The sequence below is a fragment of the Drosophila nasuta genome, chromosome 3, assembly GCF_023558535.2.
Source record: "Drosophila nasuta strain 15112-1781.00 chromosome 3, ASM2355853v1, whole genome shotgun sequence".
In the NCBI taxonomy this organism is placed as follows: Eukaryota; Metazoa; Arthropoda; class Insecta; order Diptera; family Drosophilidae; genus Drosophila; species Drosophila nasuta.
The window spans coordinates 48,726,417-48,749,117 of NC_083457.1; the positions used below are offsets into that span (position 1 = coordinate 48,726,417).

Consider the following 22,701-nt stretch of genomic DNA (forward strand, 5'->3'; position numbering starts at 1 on the left):
TGCAACCCTACTCGTAACGCACATGCAACCATGTGGAGTTTAGTACCAAAAACGACTACCAGATGTCGCTTGCGACATTAGCAAATGAAAGACGCGCTGTGATTGGCTGACTGTACGCTATTCGGGCTATAAGTGCAGAAGTAAAATGTAAGGTAAATGTCGCTCTAACAGTTTGCTTAAAAATAGTTAAATAATATTCAAATAAAATATAACAACGAGTGAGCAATGTGTTGCCAAGTGTGCTGGGTAAATGGTGCATTCAAAATTAATGTCAATTGTGTTAATTAAACGTTTCTGTGGCAATTTGCACAAATTTTCTCGGTTTTATAAATGGCGGACAATGTGCGTTGGCTTCAGTCCCATCCATACACACACACATTTAAAAGTGCCACCAACTCATATACGCAGACTCACACATACACTAGCAATAGCACACGAACAATTGTGCGTGTGTCGAATATACCCCAGTACTACATTAAAAATTGAGAATGTATAATTTGCCAAAACCTGGCTTCTGACCAAAGCATCCTTAACCGAATGATGTTAGTGAATCGTGTAAATGTGAGTGTGTGTGTGTATGTTTTTTGGCGCCATATATGCAATTAGTAAAGTTTTTCAATATGAAATTTGTAAACAAAATGATATTTCTACAGTTTTTGTGAAACTTATCGATTTTTTCCCGCACATGTACATATGTGATGTGCGATACAAATACAGGCAACATTGTGTGCTGCTGCGACTGTATGCGCAAAATGAGTGTGAGCGAGTGCTAGTTATACAGTTGCTAAAGCAAATCGTTGGTGTTTGTGTTATTATTGTTGTTGCTAACAAACGTTTATTTTGCTTTTTAGATAATGTGCGTTTCATCGAGAATAACTAGAAGTGGAAAACCTAATCGTATTTGAGACACCGCATACATCATCTTACACACACACATAGACACGCAACATACACACCCGCGCTCGCACGTACGCTAGATTTAAGGCAGAAAGTGGGTGGAACTGGAGAAAAGAACTGGAGGAAGATCAGAAGATCATAACAGAAACATAAACGGATCGATCAGCATATATAATGAGCGGTCGTGGCAGTCGAAAACGAGGACGCCCGCCAAAGACGCCAAATGAGCGTTCAACGTCGGGACGTTTCAACTATCAACTGCTCAAGAAGCCCAAATATCTCAGCGAAGGCAAATCACAGCCAAGCACGCCGTCAGCATCACGCTGCATCTCTCCCCAAAGCGATGAGTGCAGTCGCAGCAGTCACAATAATCGCGGCAGTGCTCGGGGCTCCGGCGCCAAGCGAGGACGCGGACGCAAATCAAATGTACATGCAAACACCAGCACCAACAGTTATTCGGCCAGAAAAGGTAAACAAATTACATTCGATATATAAAAAAAATAATCGGTTTCACTCCCACAAGTTAAAACGATAGTTTAGCTATCGAATACATTTTTAGCCCAGATAAAAACAATTTGTAAACAAATTGCTGTCAAAAATATGAAAATATTCGCACCCCCAAGCTTAATTAAACTTAACTTAAACTGTATAGTCCAGATAAACCATAGCTGATGCAAATTATATTTTTTTTTGTATAATAGCTAAGTTTTAACTTAAAATCGAGGAACCGACAGAGTTCCTAAATAATCTTCTCTATGCTCTAATATGAGTATTCTAATAATGAAAAATAAATTAGCAAAATGTACAGTTTACAGACGAAAATTTCTAAATTTCTAAGAAGTCAGTAAATTTCGTAGAACTTGCTAAACGAAAACTGAATATCGGTCAATATCAACTTAGCTGCTCTTAAATCGTAGTCAACATAGAGAAGAAATCACTCAACATGCAATTTAAAAAGAGAACATAGTAGGCTATTTTCTATACATTTTAGTTGATTTATATGTGTGCGAAGGAACTGTCAAATCGCTTGCAAAAATAAAAGTTCTACGTGTTGTATTGACAAGTAAAGTAATGTAAAGTTGTATACGAATTCAAAGACCAATTACAAAGGCTACATTGGCAATTGTAACGCCGAAGAAATCAAAGAAGTTGCGGAATTTTCGCTGAGGTTACCGCGAATGTAAAAAATTACTATTGAGTAGTAAAGAAAAAAGTAGGTAAAAGACAAGGAAAAGAACGGATTGATATTGGTAAAACGCCTTACGACGGCTTCAAACGCATTTTAGCGGCAGCTGAAGAGAAAAACTTAAGAAAAGTACAGAGAAGAAGCGTAGACAGAAGGCTAGAAGACGTAATTGAAGAGGACAAGGTGAGCTTGCCGTTTGATTGCAACTCTAGTGAAAGCACAGCGGGAAAATCAGCAAAGAATAGCGTAAAGTATTAAATAAGTGAAGTAAATAAGTGAAGTAAGAAAGAAAGCGAAGAAACTGTGAAGACCAAATGAATAGACTAGTAAGGAACGGCAGAAAGACAACCGTTATGACAAACACTTACTCAGGGCGTTTGAAAGGTAAATGTTGAAACATCTAGGCATGCAGCAATCCATCTACACTTCAACAAACAACAAATCACACAAATATACGTAATTTAATCGATTTCCTTCTTGATTTGACAGGCTACGAATCGGAATACCATTATGGGTCCGATTTCGGCGATTCGGACGACGAGAAGTCGGACAATGAAGACGATATGCTGCTGACGCCCAGCGACGACGAGAGTCTGGATGCTGCCAACGAAAGCGAGTCGGAATTTTCCGTCTGCAGTTTCACACAAAACGGCCTCGGAAGGCCGCCACGTCCGCCCAGTCCAGAGCCCATTTGGCTGCAGGAGGGCAGAGAATTCCCTGCGTTGGAGTTACCGGAATCATCGGAAGATCTATTCATTGGCAATGCGCATGTGTTGCGCGCTCTAAGTATTTATGAAGTATTGCGACGTTTTCGTCATCTGGTGCGTCTCTCACCGTTCCGCTTCGAGGACTTTTGTGCGGCTCTGGTGTGCGAGGAGCAGAGTGCTCTGCTCACCGACGTTCATATAATGCTGCTGAAGGCAATCTTACGCGAGGAGGATGTACAGGGCACCCATTTTGGTCCGCTCGATCAGAAGGATACGGTTAACATCAGTTTGTATCTGATCGATGCCATCACCTGGCCCGAAGTGTTGCGCAGCTATGTGGAAAGTGATAAGGAATTCGATCGTGACGTCTATCATATCCTCTGCTCCGGTGAATATCCGTATTCGGGTGTCGATAATCGTTTGACTGTGCTGCAATTTCTGGGCGATCAATTTCTCACTGCCAACTGTGTACGTGACGTGATGGTCCAGGAGGGACCCATACACTATGACGATCATTGTCGTGTGTGTCATCGTCTCGGCGATTTGCTGTGCTGCGAAACATGCCCGGCTGTCTATCACTTGGAATGCGTCGATCCGCCCATGAACGATGTGCCCACCGAGGACTGGCAGTGTGGCTTGTGTCGCTCCCACAAGGTGTCCGGTGTGGTGGACTGTGTGCTGCCGCAGGAGAAGCAAGGTGTGCTCATCCGTCACGATAATCTGGGTGTCGATCGTCATGGTCGTCGCTATTGGTTTATTGCGCGTCGCATCTTTGTCGAAGATCAACTCGATGGCACCTGCTGGTATTACAGTAATCTGGCCAAATTTGAGTTGCTGCTAAAGCGCATGGATGCCACCGAGTTGGAGTCGCGACTGTATGTACAGTTAACTGATCGCCAGGAGGAGATTGAGCGTCAGATGAAGTTAACCGAATCGCTGACAAACGAGCACAAACACAACAACAAACGCACCCAAATCGATCTCGAGCAAGAGGCTACACAAGAACTGCTCGAAAAGGAGGCAGCAGCGGCAGCTAATGATGAGGAAGAAAACGACGGAGAATCTTCTCCTCCGGCTGAGGTAGCTAAAAAGGTCGCGGAGGACAATAAGATGGTGACACGTCAAAAGACGAATCAAATGAACAGCGGCACACTCTACTTTAAGCTGGGCATGGAGCAGGGCTTTAAGAACTATGTCAATCAATATGCCACCAATCCGATAGCACTGAACAAGCCGCAACGCAACGAGGAGCGCGACAAGCGTCGCCATTTGTCGCACAAATTCTCGCTAACGACTGCATCGGATTTCAAATGGATTGGCATCACGATGGGCACTTGTGACAACATTATTACAACGCTGCGCCAGACGCTCATTAATTTCGAATCGAATATTGCCGCCTCCTTTATGAATCCCAACTGGTTGAACAACAAAAAGATGTGGAACAGCGCCGTAATGAATGCAAAACGAGCCACAGATTTCGGTGCCGTAATGCTGCTGTTTCAGTCGTCACTCAAGAGCGTCGTCTTTGCCAACGTGTGGCACGAGCAGCTGGGACACATGCAATTGCAACGCATCACAAGCGCAGAGCGTGAGGAGCGCAAGAAGCAAGAGAAACGCGAGAAGCGTGAACGCGACGATGAGGAGGAACGCAATCGCTTGGCCTTCAACTACATTAAATACTCGCTGGGTCTGAAGCATCAGGTGTGGAAGCAAAAGGGCGAGGAGTATCGTGTCCATGGCCAATGGGGCTGGCTCTGGCTGTCGAGCAGTCGCCGTTGCGGAGTTCGTGCCCGACGCACGCGCGCCCAACCGTTGACCCATGCTCGCGTCTATGTGCATTATTCGATGGGCGAGGAGGAGACGGAGACGGCTGTCAATGAGAGCGTGCTCGTTGATCCGCGCACACAGCGCTTTATGCAGCAATGTGAATCGATTCACAGCGAGGGACAGATTTGCCATTATCTGCCCGAGAACCATACCAACATCAAGGTCTATGAGGATGTGGGTGAGCGTGTGGCCGGACACATTGATGTGAGCAAAGCGCTGACAGCACCAGGACGACATTACTACCCGAAGGTGGCACGCAAATGCCGCCTGGATGATTTGCTGGAGCGTCGCACAAAATTGGCCGAGGTGGAGCAACAAATCGCCTTCAAATCGGATGTGGAAAGCGATGTCAAACCGCTGTTGATTACAGCGACCGCCGCGAACAACAAACAAACGTATCTGGAGAAGCGTTTGATGCGTCTCACCGAATCGGCGGGTCCCGGCAAGAATCTGGCCACCACTGTGAATTTCGATCTCGTCAATTCGCTGGCCAAGCAAATCCAAACAGTGCGCATGCAATTCAGTCAGCTGAATCGCTTTGCGAAGACCTTCCGCTGCTACACCAAGGAGTGCAATACTAACTCAAATGCCGTCTCACAAATCACGCAAAACACTTGCTATTCCCCGCTATGTCTGCAGAAGGCGCGTGCCAAGAAGGAGCTGCTGCTGCTGCTACGCAAGGCGCACACGGCAGGCAATGGCTCGAAGGAGACTGTTGCCGCCATTCTGGGTGCTGTGAAGAAACCACCGTCCATACTCGAGCAGAAGCTCACGGAGGGCAAGAAGGAAGCGGTGCAGCTGACGCTCGAGGAGGTCGATGAGCACAACAAAACGCTTGAGTCGGAGGCGCCGCTTGACTTGCTCCACGACTGGGATCAGGCGCGTCAGCATGCCGTTGCCTTTAGCGAGGAGCTGCTCAAGGATTGCCTGCTGCTCGAGTCGGAGAAGGAGCCAGCTGCCGAGAAGGTGGCAGTTAAGCAAGAGGATGCCAGCATAAATCCCGATACGAGCACACAAGACTCTGACAAAATGGACTACATCGAGAGCATGGATGTGTGCAGCAATGTGGAGATCGAGAGCACCGAAGACTCGTTGGCAGCAGCAGCGAGCGCCGCCAGCTCCACAGCGAATGCCGATGATGTGGACATATTCGCAAACACACGACGCAAGCGCACACAGAAGCCGAAGAAGGCCTACATTGGCACCAAGGATGTGCTCGATCAGACGCTCGACAAGGACATACCGTTGAACAAGCAGAATCGTCGCTTCCCCATCACAGCGCGTCCCGTCAAGCGTGAGGATGTCACCAAGTATGAGCGCGAATACTTTGAGAATGGCAGCGAACGTGTTTACTCGGCCACCTCATCGCGAGGACGCGTCTATTTGCTGCGCGATGCGGCCAAGCTGTACGAGCAATCGGTCAAGGCAGAGGACAAGACAAAGGTGGTAAAGAATGCGACCTATGCACGCTATCCGCTCATCTCCAACTTCTTGACGCATAAGCAAAAGCGTAGTCTCTTGGTCTTGCCACGCTATGAGCTGCTGAAATTGGCTCGTTTGGCGGGCAAAGCGCCCAGCAGTGGCTTCCATCATGCGGCGAAGAACAATAGCATTTGGCAGTATCAATGCTCGCGACCATTGTTCCGCACCTGTTGGTCATATCGCACATCGAATGCCACCACATTGTCGAGCATTGCGCTGCAGTTGCGCATTTTGTGGTCGTGTCTGCGCTGGGATGACATGATTGCCAAGTCACCGTCCACCGATGGCAAACATCAGGTGACCACCGAGAACGAGATTGTCACATTGGAGTTGCTCAAGTTGCGTCACGCTGGTCGCTATGGCGAAAAGACGAGCTATCTGCGACGCAAGGTCGTCATTCCACTGGAGATGCCAAAGACTATTCGAGGTGAGTGTTTGTCTACGACTTTTTAAGCCCTTTCAATTTTGAAAAGATGTTAAAAAGTGTCTCTTTGGGTTATCCATATCAAAATGTGCGCAGCAGACAGAATAAGACATAAAATATACCATTATTCATTATATATTAGAAATCAAATGGTGTCAATCCATTTAATGGTTAATATTAGGTCTATGCTGTATCGGATTATACTACATAATGATCATATCAACTTTCAATTCCATAATAATAAGATTAATCACACGTTTTGTATTGATTCTTCAGAACTTTTACAAATTTCCAGCAATTTATAAAAGAATTTAACACTTAATTCCAACGGGCTGTTTATTTAATAGTAAAAAGGGTCTAACACAGTCGATACTATATTACTATAGTATAGAATGATATATTTCTTCATTTCTATAATCAAAACTTCTGCCGATTTCCCAAAATAAGTATAAAAGATTCTAAAAATAGGGTCTATCACAGACGAAACAACAACATCTTTATTATAGAATGTTCATATTTTCCATTAAGTCCATAATAATAAGAGTAGCCACGTATTATTTTATTGATCTCCGTTAATAAGTGTAAAGTATTGAATACTTAACTCTATTATGCTATTTATTTATTCGTAAAAAGGGTCTACGAAAGCCATATCATGCCTGCATTTTCAATATATATAATGCATATTTATTAATTGGTTTTTAATCTTCTTCAGAGGTCACATCGATACGTTCTGGCTTGCGCAAACGGAAGCGCGCCGAGTCGCCGCAGCCCACAGAGCCGCAGATTAGCGAGGAATGGGTGGACGAGGACAAGCTGGAGCTGTGGGAAATCAAGTTCATTGGCGAGAAGCAGGAGAAGGCACGCCTCGCAACCGTCACGCGTTCGGTGGCCTCGCGACAACTCGAGGCAACCAATGGCGGTGCTGCGAATAGCCCCAGCAATGGCAGCCCGGCTGGTGGACGTGTGCTGTTGGCACCGAAGCCCAACGAGGAGGTCAAAGACAAAATGGAGCAGCAGCTCAAGTTGCAACGTGCCGCGCATCAGCAGCGCAAGATACTCAACTCTAGCGGCGAAGTGACGCGCTCATCAACGCCAGGTAAATAAAATAGAATGAAATACTAGAAGAGAAAAAAAATATTAATTCTGAATTCTTATTTGCAGTTAAGGGACAAGTGATTGGCAGCCGACGTGTGATAGTCAAGAATCCGGATGGCACCACGCGCATCATTCAGCAGGCTGTGACGCAAGTGCCGCGCACAGTGACGACAGCCACAACTGCATCATCTTCGAGTCCAGCACCCTCCAATGCAGCACAATCGAATGCCAGCACATCATCGTCCACAACATCGACGCCGTCGGCAACGCCGCATAAAGTACAAATCATACGTGGCCCAGATGGCAAAGTCAGTGTGCGTGGTCTCAATCCCGGCCAGCAGCTGGTGCAGATGCCCGATGGCAAGCTGCATGTGCTGACAACGACACAAGCATCGAATGTCGCCACGCCAGGTGAGTGGACAGCACAATTATAATCTATCACGAAAGTAATCAATTAACATTTGATTTCTCTTTTTTTTTCGAAATGCAGTGAAAGGGAAATTGCCAATTAAAACGCTGGCAACTGGAGGACAAACCCAACAGGCGGTGGCAACAACAACTGCTGGCTCAGCTGCTAACACGCCGGTGATGAAACAAATTGCATTGAAGCATGTTGCCAAAACGCCGGCGACCCAAACGTTGGCAACATCACAGCGCGTCACACTTCCCCTGGCGCAGGTGAGGAATAAATTGCTGTTGGCGCAACAGCAACAAGCACAGCAGCAGCAACAACAACAACAACAACAGCAGACGACGCCAACAGTGCAGAAATTAGTGTCGAAAGTGGTGTCAAATGCGTCGCCATCTCAGCAAGTGTTTGTGCAGCAGGGCTCCAAGTTGCTGGTGACACAAGGAGCACAGGGTCAAAAGGTAATCATATCTGCAGCCCCGAGTGCACAGCAGCAGCAACAACAGACACAGCAGAGCACTGCCACAGTCCAGCAGCAACAAATTGTGCACACACAGACAATACAACAGCAGCAGCAGCACATACAGCAACAGCCAGCCCAACAGCAGCAGCAGCAACAACAACAGATTGTGGTCAATCAACAGGTGGGCGCACAACCCACACAGAAGGTGATACAGCAGATTGTCAACACCAGCAATGTGCAGCAACAGATTGTGGTGGGCGGTCAACGCATCATTTTGAGTCCGGGCCAAACGATTGTCACGCAACGCAATGTGCCGCAGAGTCAAGCATTGCAGATGGTGCAGCAGCAGATACAAACGCAACAGCAGCAGCAGACAACCACCCAGCATGTTGTGCAGCAGCCACAACAGCAGCAGCAACAGCAATTTGTGGTCCAAACCAATCAGACTGTCCAAGCGGCGACGCCCACAACCCAGACCAAGGTGGTCAAGCAGATTGTGGTGCAGCAGCCACAGCAGCAACAACAACAACAGCAGCAAGTTATTGAGGAGAAACCACAAAGCAGCGCAGCCGAAACAGCTGAGGCAACCACACAGCAAGTGTTGGTGCCAAACTCGACGCTGGCACAGCAATTGGCGCAGGGCAAACTGCAGGTGGCAACAATCAATGGCCAGCAAGTGATTGTCAAACCTTTGGGCAACAATCAGGCGCAAATTGTGGCACACATCAAGCATCAGGGCGATGGAAATGCGCACATTGTGACGAACAATGCAACGCCGGCCGTATCGCAAGCGAGTCCCCAAGCTTCACCCGTCAAACTGCCGACACAACAGCAGCAGCAAACTGTGGTGCAGCAAGCGCCACAGCAAGTGGTGCAGCAAGTGCAGCAGGTGACACAGCAGCCGCAGCAACAGCAGCAGCAGCACATTGTGCAACAAGTGGTGCAGCAGGCGCAGCCAGCTGCACAGCAACAACAGCAGTTGAGTGTGGAGGAAAGTCTGCTGCAGAATCAACCGCCTGGCACAGTGATCAAATGCGTAACCGCCCAAGTGCTGCAAACGGAGCACGGACCACGCATTGTGCTGCAAGGTCTGGTGGGCAACGACTTTACAGCACAACAGCTGCAGCTGGTGCAGACGCAAGTCAAGCAGCAGCTAATGAAAGGTAAAGCTAATTAAATTGTATTCAATTACGAATTAATACTAATTGATGTTCCTTTCTCTCGTGTTTGCAGCGCAAGAATCAAATGGCAAGCTCGGTGTTTTAGGGCCAACAAAAATTTATCTTGCTGTGCAGCCGGAAACTGCGGCACAATCATCGCAGCCGCCTCCGTTGACACCTGTGCATCAATCGGCGACACATCAACAAGTGAGTAGCTTTTAAATGCAACACAACAACAGCAAAAAAAAGAAAAGAAAACTCATTTAAGAGATAATAAGCGAAAGAAAAAAGAAATCTACACAGAAACAGTTTAGCTAGAGAGATGAAAAAGTTAGCGAAAAAGAAAAGCGAAAGCGATGTTTGAAAAGCACTTTATAGGCTGTGCTCAGCTCTCGAAACATGCTTTTCATGCAATTACTACTACTATTATTATTATTATTATTAATATGATTTAAACAATTTAATATTTAAGTTAATGTTTAGCTGAGAACAAAGAACAAGAGAAAACGAAAAGCATGTTGTTGCTATCATTAGCTGGATTAATTCAATATTAATTTATTACGTTCTATTTTTTCTTCGATTTACACAAGTTTTGTTTGGTACTTATAATTTATTTGTTAAACCTGTTTTTTACATTTGGCACACACACACATACACAATCGATACACTCACACGCACACACACAAACAAAACACACACTCACACTACGAAAGTAAGAAACAACGATTTACATTGATATCTCATACGCATTCCTTTTTACGGCATGTAACGAGTGTTTGATTCGAGCGACTTTATTCCCCAGCAAAAAGGCTTCATTTTGCAAAAATTTTAATTATTATTATCAACTAATTCTCCAACAAACACACACATACACATAAAGTAAAACACTCACACATACACATACGCATACATAATAGTTATAAAATGAAAAAACAAGACTCATGTCATAAATACTTAGATGCAGCTAGCTAATTCTTCCGAGAGATAGATGAAAAAGAGAAATAGAGAAGATATTCCAATATATATATAATTTAAATTGTACGTATTTATTTGACCTGGCTTCAATTCGTAATTTTAATATGTTTACTTACTACTACTTAGTTATGTAATTTTAATTTATAATTAGCGTTAAGAATGATAAGAACAAAGCATAATAAGAATTGCCGAAAGAATGAAAAATAATGAATGAAACATTACCAATATATTACTATACAATATTTCCTTGGGTTTAGCATTCAAGTTGAGTTAACTAATTACATTTTTAATTTTATTACCTTATTTATCACATTAATTAATTACCGATTATAATAATTTAGCAAGCAATATACTTATAATAATAATAATATATAATTAAATCGAGACTGTGACGTAATATTAGCGACCAGGGCAAAAAGTATTAGACAAAAAACACACGCTAATTATCCGAAATGCGTTTAAATAGATTTTTTTCTTGCCTAGTTTCATTATTTGGCTATTACAAAAACTCTATATAGTATCTGTAGTACTATCCTATGTTTACTTGTAATCTATGTAAAGCGCTTTTTGCAATAAAAATATACATGTATTAATTAATAATACACAAAATACCGATGACCAATCCTGTTTCTTTTCATACAATAAACTCAAGAGCAGAATCAATCATATTTATATGCATAATGAATTCTCACTTCCTATATATATATATATTCGTGTTCGTTTGTTAGGTGACAACCACAAAAAAAGTAACTCTAAATAGTTTTTAAAAAATACTAAACAAATTACCAAAAAAGTATATAAATTGCAGCAGAATTGTGTCGACCAATTGTTGTTTATCCGATGGGTTTTTAGATAAAGAAAAAATAATAATAACACTCCCCACTTACACATTTTCTACCTTTTTACACTCTTTTTGGAAAATTAATTGAAAATGTGAGAGAACTTAAAAATCTTTCGAACGTACGATGTAAATACTATTCCTATAACTCCCACCTTTTATTACACTCTCCCACGCTACCTTTAGTTATTAAATATAACACACTTATATAGTATATATATATAGATATATATTTTAATAATATATATTATGCACACACATTGATTATATATATTGAGAAACTTGTGTGTAAATTTTTGTTTCTGAGTTAGTTGGATGATTATTTGCAAATTGGCCTTTGTGTTGACAAAAAGCGCTCGCTTCCTAAATATATACACCACATATATATGATATCATATCGTATATATGCGTTGTATATACCAATAATATAAAACTTTGTAAAACCCCAGTGTAAGCGAACTATTTTAAAGCTAATCAAACATATGTAAAAAAAAAAACAAAGTATTTTTATCAAAGAAACGACTTTAATCAGAAATCAGTTGAATTTGAGTACCAAACCAAAACAGATCGAACCAATCAAAATTTGTTGTTTTTTCTCCTTAATATGGCCAAAATTCCAATTGCTAAAAAAAAGTAAAAAAAAATAAAAAATAATGAAAAAAAATATATGAAAAATCAAAGAAAAGAAAATGAGAAAAGTTATTGCCGAAGAGATTAACCCACACACAGAGTTTTAGTTGGCTGACTTATGACATCTATGCATATATACATATAATACACAATATATATATGTATATATATGTAGATCGGAGATATCTGCTTTTCATATAAATGGCAAACTAAACGACGGACCGGACCGTCTTTCACTCCGTACCCTCCTCCCCCCCGTCCTCGTCCGAACGACGCGTGCAGCGCATGTGAGAGCTAGAAAAAAAAAACGAAAACTAAAAGAAAAGCAATAAGAGAAAAAGAAAAATGATCTATATATAACACAAAGGCTTAACCATATTTGTAATCATCTCATCTAAATCGAAATGAAATTTTACACTTGTTCAAAAAGCAATGCAAAAGCAAAAAAAATAACAAAACAAGAGTTACACACAAACACCACACAACAATACATCTACACACACACACCCTCACACACAACACACACTATTCAATCAATCACAAAAGACATTTTGCCGCAATTTTCATTATAACTTATTTAAAGCAAGCTTTTTTTAATAAAAGAGGGAGTGAGAGAAAGAGAGAAAACTAATAACCTGACTTTCGAATACCCTTTAATGCTGCCATGCTGCCTAATCTGAAAATTACAAAACAAAACAAAACCGACAAAAATGTAATCCAAAATGCATTGCCTTAAATCCGAATCCAAAATCCGTATGTCAACAACTACAACTCCAACCAAAAAAAAATCGTGTTATTCTCTTCGTCAAAACAACAACAACCACTACAACGACAACAACAACAACTCCACAAACATTAACAAAACCAAATAAAACGTTAAATAAAATTAAAAAAAAGGTTGCCTGGAATAAATACTACAACTGATCTCTGATTAAAGCCAGGTAGGTGCCGATCCACATTTCATAACTTAAGTCTAACTTTATGTACATATTTATCCACCTTCCACTTAACCAAGTATTACTTTTGAGCGAACAACCGTCAATAATATTTGAAACCACTTAGGTTGCTCGCAACTCAAATGATTGTGTTAAAAGAAAACATTCTGTCTTGCAAGAAACTGGCGCCAAGGTGAAAGCTGCAACCGCCGATGCTGCTGCATTATGCCATACTAATAAAAATAATGCTAAGAATAATGATGATGATGATGACGTCGACGACGACGATGATGATGATGAAGAGGAGATTATAGTTGTGTGCAGTCCGCCGCGCAAGAAGCCTGCGATATCAAGATTTACGAAGCACCGCACGTTGCCTTTGCCGCCTCTGTTTAATGATGATGTTGCATGCCCCTCATCTGATCAAAGTAGTCTTAAGTCCCAAGAAAGTAATGATGGAAGTGCGCAAGATTCCCAGCTAGCTGTAGTAGTTAATAATGCCAAACAATCTAATCAAGATCAAGCCGTAAAATTAAATCATTTTGATAGTGCTAAAGCCGCCAATCGATGTCTATTACAGACTAACCCCAACACCACCAACAACACCAACAGCATCAGCAGCAACAACATCATTTGTGAGAACAACGACGCCGCCACGGCTTCAGCTCTTGTCGAGAACAACGACGACCAGAACAACCACAACCACAACACAACTGCCAGCGGCGGTGAATCCATTGAGCTGCTCGAGTCCAGTGGCTTTGCCCAAGCTGATAAGCATAGCTCGACCAGCAGCAGCAACAACAACAACTGCAACAACAGCTATGCCAACAACAAGGGATCAGCAGCAGCAGCTGCTGCGACACTGGAAGGCGTAGAATATGCCAACGAGCAGAGCGAGAATTTTGTCGTCACCAGCGGCTACATACAAGAATGTAAGCAATATCATAAAGATATATCTATCAACATCTCAACTAATCTCTTTTCTATTTCGTTAGCCATTTCAAATGCCTTGAAACAAGGCAATCTGAGTCCAGAGCTTGAAGAGAAACTGGTGAATATGCGCAAAAAGCAGGAGCTAAACAATTCCCAGAACTTGGGCGAATGGACGCCATCGACGCACAGATCCAACACTCTGGTGGATGGGGCTAGCACTTCATCGCGTCGTCGCACCGCTTCGACGCGTCACAACAACAACAATGACGATGAGGAGTGGAAGCTACGCACACCATCGAAACGTCAACACACCGTGTCCAACAGCAGTCAGCATAATAGCAACAACAGCGCGGTGCGCAACAATCGTAAGCCGTTGCCACTTGAGGATACCGCAAATCTCAGTGAGCCGAAGCAAACGCAGCTGGAGCGCCACAAGGATTTGCTGAAGAAGAGCATTTTACGTAAGCGTTCGCTGCTCGAACGCAATTTGCAGAATGAGATACGCGAAGAAGTCGAGGCCAAGGTGAAGCGACATGTGCGCACGTTGAGCACTTCAACGCCGCCACGGAAGGAAATTGAACGCTCCTCAGTGTACACTGAGCGATTGGATCAAACGATTAATGAGCCGAAGAAGTAAGTTTTCAAAGTTTAACTCTTGATTTTACTAGTTGCTAAACATCAATAAATTACAGAAATAACCCGAAGCCGCCAACAACCGCTGCACGCACGCTGTCCGCCGAGCCGCCAACATCGCTACACAGCCGGCAGAGCGTAGGACGTCCCAAGAAGATGACCAGAAAGAAGGAGAAGCTGTATTGCATTTGCCGCAAGCCCTACGATGACACCAAGTACGTTTAACAAATTGAATTCAAATCGAAATCGATGTTAATTAATTCATCTCCTTGCAGATTCTATGTTGGTTGCGATTTGTGTAGCAATTGGTTCCACGGCGATTGCGTCAACATCACCGAGGAGGCTTCGAAGAAGCTCACCGAATACATTTGCAGCGATTGCCAGAAGGCGCGTGAAACGCAGCAGCTTTACTGCAGCTGCCGCCAGCCATACGATGAGTCACAATTTTACATTTGCTGTGATAAGTGCCAGGACTGGTTCCATGGCCGTTGCGTTGGCATTGTCCAAAGCGAGGCCGAATACATAGACGAGTATGTCTGTCCCGACTGCCAACGCAATTCCGATGCGAATACGGCGAACACCAAATGCCTAACGCCAACTGAAGTTGTCGAACTCAAGAGCCTGATCAGGCAAATACAGGTGAGTGCCGGCACTTTTTATACCCGCTACTCATAGGGTTGAAGGGTATTATAACTTTTTGTGTAGAAAATGTATGTAACAGGCAGAAGGAGGCATCTCCGACCCTATAATGAATATATATATTTTTGATAAGCGTCAAAGGCCTAGACGTCTGTCCGTCTAACTGTCTGTCCGTATGCACAATTAGACAAAAATCGACTAATAAGCGTAATTTTGAAGCTAAAATCGCGAATTTTGGTTGTGATGGGATAAAAATTGTATAAGTCATTTAAGAAAAATTTTTGTATGGCAAATTAGGCATACTGCAATGGGGTCTTAGCTGTTTTGAGTAACAATCTGGTATATTTTAACTTGTATGGTATATTTCGAAGGTAGTACTTCATCAATATACCAAATTTGATTTTCAGTATATTTTGGGGTAAATTTATTTTGATATATTTTAGGAATAATGCCGCACTGTTTTGCTTTTATTCATAATGGGTGTCGGGTATCTCACAGTCGAGCAATATACCAAATATAGTCTTTTGGTATATTTTAAAAATAATGCCAAATAATGAGTTCATTAAAAATGGGCAACGGGTATCTCAGCACACTCGACTGTAGCGTTCTTTCCTGTTTTTACTAGACCACAAATCATATTGATAACTGTATTTCCGTTTTGCAGTTGCACAAGAGTGCCTGGCCTTTTATGGAACCGGTTGATCCGGACGAGGCACCCGACTATTACAAAGTGATTAAGGAGCCCATGGGTAAGTTGATCGACCGACACACATTCAATTTTGCTCTTATTAATTTTCCTATTTCTATTTGCAGATCTCAAGAAGATGGAAATGAAACTCGAATCAAATACTTACACCAAGCTCGCTGAATTTATTGGTGATATGACAAAAATCTTTGATAACTGCCGCTATTATAATCCCAAGGAGTCGTCGTTCTACAAATGCGCTGAAGCGCTGGAATCTTTCTTTGTGCAGAAGATCAAAAGCTTTCGAGAACATGTTTTCAACCAAAGCAATTGAAAGATAATTGATCAAATTGTTGGTGCAATTGGATTAAGCTGGATTTAAACAAGAACCAGAAGATTAGGAATAATAATAAGAAAAACAAAGTAATACACAATTACTTTCAAACTCACAATAACAACAACAGCAGCAAGAAAATGAAACAGCAGAAACATTTTAATTTTTATATATAGTAAACGAGAAAACTACATAAATTTACTACTCTAAGTAAATAGGACTAGATTTGTAGCAACTCCAAAATATTACTACTATAACTGTAAATATTTATATATATGCGCATATATAAATAAAAAAATATATATATATAAAATTAACTGAAGCTAAATGTAAGTGCAATTAGCTGTGTAGTCAAGTCAGTAGATTATTGTATTACTGAGAGAAATATGAATATGAATATGAAATGATTAATTGGAGTAGCTAAGTTCACACACAATTTTTAAGTTCTTTTATGAAGAGCAAAACAATTAACAATTTAAATTTTACTAAGTAGTGTTTTGACTATGTACAGCCGAAATGAGATGTAAATAAACACACACACACACATGCATTTGTCTTGATACATATGTATGTATGTTATGAGAATATATCAAGCATAAAAAGAGGGAATATCTATATATGCATACATATACATATGTATCTGTAGAATTTGTACATATAATATGAATGTAAACTGTATTTATAACGCGCATATTGCAGCTAAGCAAATGAAATAAACGAACGTTTGATTCAACGACTCAATCAAAGCGAAACATTCGATTTAATCCCAAGTAAAACATGTTCATTGTTTTCGTTTACTGTCTTTTTAGTGGTGTCACAAAAGATTACAAAATGAATTAAACGTTAAATAAGTTATAAATTAATTTATGGCGCAAATATTAGATTAACAATCGAACGCATAATTCCAAGTCGAGTGTTCAGATGTGATTCTGGATGGATCCCTATGCGTCGGGTTTCTCGTGCAACCACGGACGGAATATAGGCAGCGTGGATGGATAATGCGTGTCGGGCTTCAGCACCGATTCGGGCCACGTGTTGCTCACATCGTTGGCATTATTACGGAACGGATAAGTGGCCAAAACAATGGGTAGCTGCAGCTTGACCTCTTTCTCCATGGACTTGGGTTCGATGACAAAGAAAACATCGTAGGTGATTTTGATCAAGTGGCAACCTTGAAGATTGGTTGGCGGCAACGGTGGCACATAGAGGCTATCGTTATGCCACTCATCCTTGCCTCCGGGACGTATCTTGCCACGCACCAACACAGCCAATGCTCGCTTCTCCGTTTGCACAGTTTTGCCACGCGCCAAGTACTCAATTGTCTGCAAGAAATTGAGAAAATATATTAGTATTAGTATTAGTATTAGTATTAGTATTAGTATTAGTATTAGTATTAGTATTAGTATTAGTATTAGTATTAGTATTAGTATTAGTATTAGTATTAGTATTAGTATTAGTATTAGTATTAGTATTAGTATTAGTATTAGTATTAGTATTAGTATTAGTATTAGTATTAGTATTAGTATTAGTATTAGTATTAGTATTAGTATTAGTATTAGTATTAGTATTAGTATTAGTATTAGTATTAGTATTAGTATTAGTATTAGTATTAGTATTAGTATTAGTATTAGTATTAGTATTAGTATTAGTATTAGTATTAGTATTAGTATTAGTATTAGTATTAGTATTAGTATTAGTATTAGTATTAGTATTAGTATTAGTATTAGTATTAGTATTAGTATTAGTATTAGTATTAGTATTAGTGTTAGTATTAGTATTAGTATTAGTATTAGTATTAGTATTAGTATTAGTATTAGTATTAGTATTAGTATTAGTATTAGTATTAGTATTAGTATTAGTATTAGTATTAGTATTAGTATAAATATTAGTAATAGTAATAGTATTAGTATTATCATTTTTATTTGCAATTCTTTATTTTAACTACCTCTGTTAGCGATGCCTTGGTGCGTTTGATTGTCACATTGCTGGCATTCGATATGAATGCTGTGACCAGTATATTCTCTCCGGGCACATAACCACCACGATCCAAAATCACACGGCACTTGATCTGCCCACCGCCCACGCAGGCAACCACGCCCAGCTTATGCTCCACCTCGCATGTGAACGGTTGCTAAATGAAATACAAATTAATTCGCTTGCTGTTGGTAAACTTCATCACATCTACTTACCGATAAAATGGGCTTCTCTAGGTTCAGATCGATGGGATTCATGACAATGAACACCTGATGATTTTTGTGCGTCAGTCCCTTGGGTTCTCGCAGCGCTGCTGTGCAGAAATACTGTATCCAACCGAAGCTGCCCAGGAATGTGGAAGGCAAACCCACCGGCAGTCCGAGTTTGAAGGGGAAACTATGTATACCTGGCGACAGGATAGCAGGCCCTTGATCCACATCGCCTAGCAGACGCATGCGAAAATCTATGTAGTTCTCCTTGTCGTAGGTGCGCTCCTGACGTCCCCCCGCACGCACCACGCCCTCGCCCACCACATGAAAATGAAGTCCCAAGGCGGGCGTCTCATCCTGCAGCTCGATAAGCACACGACCGGAGAGGAATTGCCCGGGAAAATACAGCAACGAGGTATTGTCAAAGATGATGAGAAATTTCAGCAGTTTACGCGGCATCTTCACTTTGATCTATTTTGGGCAGTCTTTAAATGGCAAAAGTGTGATGACCTTATAACCTTGAAAATAAAGCTGAAAACGTAGACGGGAAAAGGTTAATAATATGCTGCTTTGGACGGTATAATTAAAAATTGCAAGTGTATATTAAATTGGTTGAAATGTGCGTAACACAAGAAGGTATTATCGAATCCATTAAACAAATCTAACTGAAGTTAATAAAGTCAATGATGTAGTCAAGAAACTAGATATCATTTTCCATAAAAGCTAGCGATTTCTATCTTTCTGTGAAGCTTTCTGTAAGCATGTATCACTCTTAATTGTTTTAGTTTATGGAAATCACTCCCACATTGTGACACTACAAATAACAAGTACTATAAACACTTAATATTTCAATGTTTCTATAAATAGTAAAGCACTTGAATGAATTAGAATATATCAATTGAAATCTATTTCATTTTGTTTGAAAAGTTGTAAAACTGGCTGAAATATTATATACATTTTTTGTTGAAGTTTGAAAGGTTTAAAAACTGAATACACTAACTGAAATTATGAAAATGTTCCTTCACAATCTTAGCTCGTTAAGTTGACCGCACTGCAAACAAGTTGGCAGGACTTGCGCACAAAGTGGCAACCCTTCGCATACTTAATACTTAAGTTGTCCGTCTGTAGCTACAGTCAAGCTTGCCAGCAACGCATCCACACATCTTGCTGATAGTTTTAAAACTGGCTGAATTAATGAAAGACTATGATGCTACTAACTGACTGTAGCTGCAGATGCATACTTCATAATTCATTTTCATTTTTGTTTAAATTCATTTTATTCATGTTTTGCTGAAGTTTGAAAGGTTGTAAGTAAGGTAAGTTGGCTGCACTGCAAATAAGTTGCCAGGACTTGCGCCAGGAGTGACAATTGAATATATCACAAATATTTAATTTTTATTTCAATTTTTCTTATTTATTTTTTGCTGAAGTTTTTAAACTGAAAACTTCCTTCCCAATTTAGGCTCGTTAAGTTGCCCGCACTGCAATCAAGTTGGCAGGACTTGCGCCCAAAGTGGCAGCAACACTTCGAATACTTAATACTTAAGTTGCCCATCTGCAGCTACAGTAAAGCTTGGCAGCAACGCATCCCCACATCTTTCGGTTATGATTACTTAACATGCAATTCGTTCACCCGGCCCACGTACAAAACTGAACACATCAAGTCATCGAATATAGACTTACTAAACAATATTTATGGCTTGAACGCATGCATAACTCAAAGAGTATCGGATGAATTTTGTTGGTACAGTTCAATGCGTTTTTATATGATTTTTTTTTTTGGCAACAATGGAGAGAAACCTGTGCTGAAATAATGTCGTAATTGCCATTAAATTGATGCCAAAGTCACGTTAGTCGAGCTTTTCACTTTTTAAATGGCGCTGAAATCATCCGAAAGAGCGAACCAACAACGGAAACCCCGGGAGATTTATGCAGTATAATGTGAGTTGGGTTAACTATGAAAAATCTCGTATTAACCGAAAATGTATTGAGGAATTCGCACAGTGCCAGTATTTCAGGTATACACACACACACACACATGTACACTATGGGTGTGTTTGTGTGTTGTGTGTATAATTGCAAGGTTAAAATAAAGTGCGTTCAGCTTGACAGACAAATCTACATACAAATCCGCTGTGCTGATGCCGATGCCAATTCCAATTCCGAGTTCCACAAAAGCGTTTGACAAATCCGTCGAGGGAAGAGCTTTGCCTTTGCTTTGCTTTGCCTTGCTTTGCTTTGCTTTGGTTTGGTGAGTATTCGACGTGGGTGCAACAACGACAACCGACCGACAACGATAGCGACAAAATACTTGTTTATTCGTTCAATACACTCACACAGACACACAAACACACACACACTCGCTCACTCAGACACTCATCGTTTATTCATTTGTTTGTTTGTCGACCTAGCCTCATACATATGTTAGCGATGTTATTATTTTTTTTTGCTTTTTGTTTTCTGGTTTATTGTTTTATTTTTTTCGTTTTTAGTTGTTGTTTTCCTATCGTTTTTCACGTTGTCTTTTGTCTCCTTTACTCAAAAGATTTTTCAGCAGCTGCGCGCAAGCGCTTTTCGTGGTTCTCCAACTAAATACGAGAGAGTTAACCGCGCGCGCTGACGTTTGTTTAACAACTAAAAAACTTGGTTGACGCCTCTCAGCCAACTTGGGTTTTGTCCCCAGTCAGCTCATAGAGATGCGAGATCGTGCTGTGCACGACAGCGTGACGGCAGAATGTTTTAGGATGAATAGTCTAAGTTTTAATTGGGGTATTTTATTTAGAAAAAGTTTATATTATTCTTTTTATTAGGAAAAACTTTAACGAAACTTAAGTTAGTTACAGTAAAATCAATCAGAAACATGTTTAGAATTTATTTCTTAATTATAAAGATTTTATTTTATTCAAAATTTGAGTTGATTGAGTATAAAATATTTGAAAGCTTAACATATTTATACCAGCTTCCATTCAAATTTGAAATTCAATTATTTTAAAGTTATAAAAAAAAAGAAAATATTTTAAAATACAAGAGAAAAAAAAAAATTATCAAATAAATAATGAAGAATAAATAATAATGAAAAGTCAATCAGTACAATGTGATATAATTGTTAATAATCCTTAGCATTTCAATAAAAATTCTATTCCTAAAATTTTTTTATGTAATAGAAAATTCTATAAGAAATATCATTTCATTTCATTTCATTTTAATTTAAAATATTTATTTAATTGACAAGCTATGCATACATTTATTCTTATATGGGGCTTAAAATTTGTTTTTAATAGAAAATTCTTTATGCAATTTAATTTCATTTCAGTTCAGTATAAAATATTTAAACAGTTCACAAAATATGAATGTAAAAATTTTTCTTTAATCGTGCTAAAGTCGTGCTTAGCGTATTTACTCACCTCTAGCTCATGTGTGTTGTGTTGTGGGCATTGCAGCTGTGTTGAAAATACAGGTTTGGAGCACACCTGGGCTTACTCAGAGCTGTGGTGAATAGAGCACACTGATCTCTAGTATTTGCGGCTTGCTCTCTCTGTTTCTCACTAGATTGATTTGAGTATGGTAAGTATTAGCACTTAGCTTCAGTTCTGAGGTTCTACCTTCAAAATGCCAAAAGCACATTTACATAAAAATGCAATTAGCTAATGTTTAATTAGTTAGATAATAAAAATTGCATACAAGGTAAGTAAGAAAAGTAAGTATCACTAAAAGCAAATAACTTTTAATTTCTTTTAAATAATTCGCTATTTTATGTAGCATACTTTTACTAGAAAAGCGCTTAAAAGTAGACAACTTCAAAAGAGAGACTTAGCACTAAAAAAGGTGAATAGAATAGATATAGAGTCTAGACCTCTCGATTCTAGAGGTTACACCATGGTCAAGCTAATCTAGTTGGAGTTTTTCGAAAGTTAATAACTTTGTATTGCTTTGAATTCAACTTAGAGAGTTGGCTTACGATAACTAACAATAATTTAAAAATAAGTCTTTATGAAGAAAGCTTGTGGCTTGATCGACACGATGATTTGTTATGGAACTTTCTTTGTATTTATGTTCTTGAAAAAAAAAGTAAATAATATAAATTACTATAAGCACAATTTTTCAACAGATTCATTGTGCTATGATCAAAACATTTTAATAGTAAACATTCGCTTAAGATTGTTAAAAGTCTTTGATGACGCAAAGTTTTTTTTTTTTTAAATTAATTATGTTTATTTACAAAAAAAGAAACACAAAATTGCCGGTCGCAAGTCTTTTAGGCGAAAA

The 22,701-nt window shown here is 40.2% G+C and overlaps 2 protein-coding genes across 7 annotated transcripts; one reads left to right on the plus strand and one right to left on the minus strand.

Annotated features, from left to right (window-relative positions):
• The first annotated feature begins 59 nt into the window (after nt 1–59).
• Nucleotides 60–17,003, plus strand: LOC132793498 (nucleosome-remodeling factor subunit NURF301). 6 transcript variants are annotated; one of them, XM_060803449.1, is made up of 13 exons: nt 60–152; nt 852–1,366; nt 2,573–6,526; nt 7,236–7,619; nt 7,685–8,029; nt 8,109–9,653; nt 9,724–9,857; nt 13,156–13,960; nt 14,024–14,594; nt 14,654–14,809; nt 14,870–15,233; nt 15,898–15,982; nt 16,047–17,003. In XM_060803449.1, the coding sequence occupies exons 2-13, from the start codon at nt 1,072–1,074 to the stop codon at nt 16,250–16,252; spliced, it is 8,844 nt and encodes a 2,947-aa protein (XP_060659432.1). In that variant the 5' UTR covers nt 60–152; nt 852–1,071; the 3' UTR covers nt 16,253–17,003. The 6 variants fall into 6 exon arrangements, with proteins under 6 accessions (XP_060659432.1, XP_060659434.1, XP_060659435.1 ...); XM_060803448.1 differs by lacking the exon at nt 60–152 and adding an exon at nt 186–246; XM_060803450.1 differs by lacking the exon at nt 60–152 and adding an exon at nt 188–246 and having other exon boundaries at nt 13,609–13,960.
• A 37-nt stretch (nt 17,004–17,040) lies between these two features.
• LOC132793499 (arrestin domain-containing protein 17) lies at nt 17,041–21,072 on the minus strand. The gene is made up of 4 exons (XM_060803454.1): nt 20,562–21,072; nt 18,442–18,966; nt 18,198–18,383; nt 17,041–17,574 (listed from the first exon to the last, which is right to left on the minus strand). The coding sequence occupies exons 2-4, from the start codon at nt 18,892–18,894 to the stop codon at nt 17,194–17,196; spliced, it is 1,020 nt and encodes a 339-aa protein (XP_060659437.1). The 5' UTR covers nt 18,895–18,966; nt 20,562–21,072; the 3' UTR covers nt 17,041–17,193.
• Between the last annotated feature and the right edge of the window lie 1,629 nt (nt 21,073–22,701).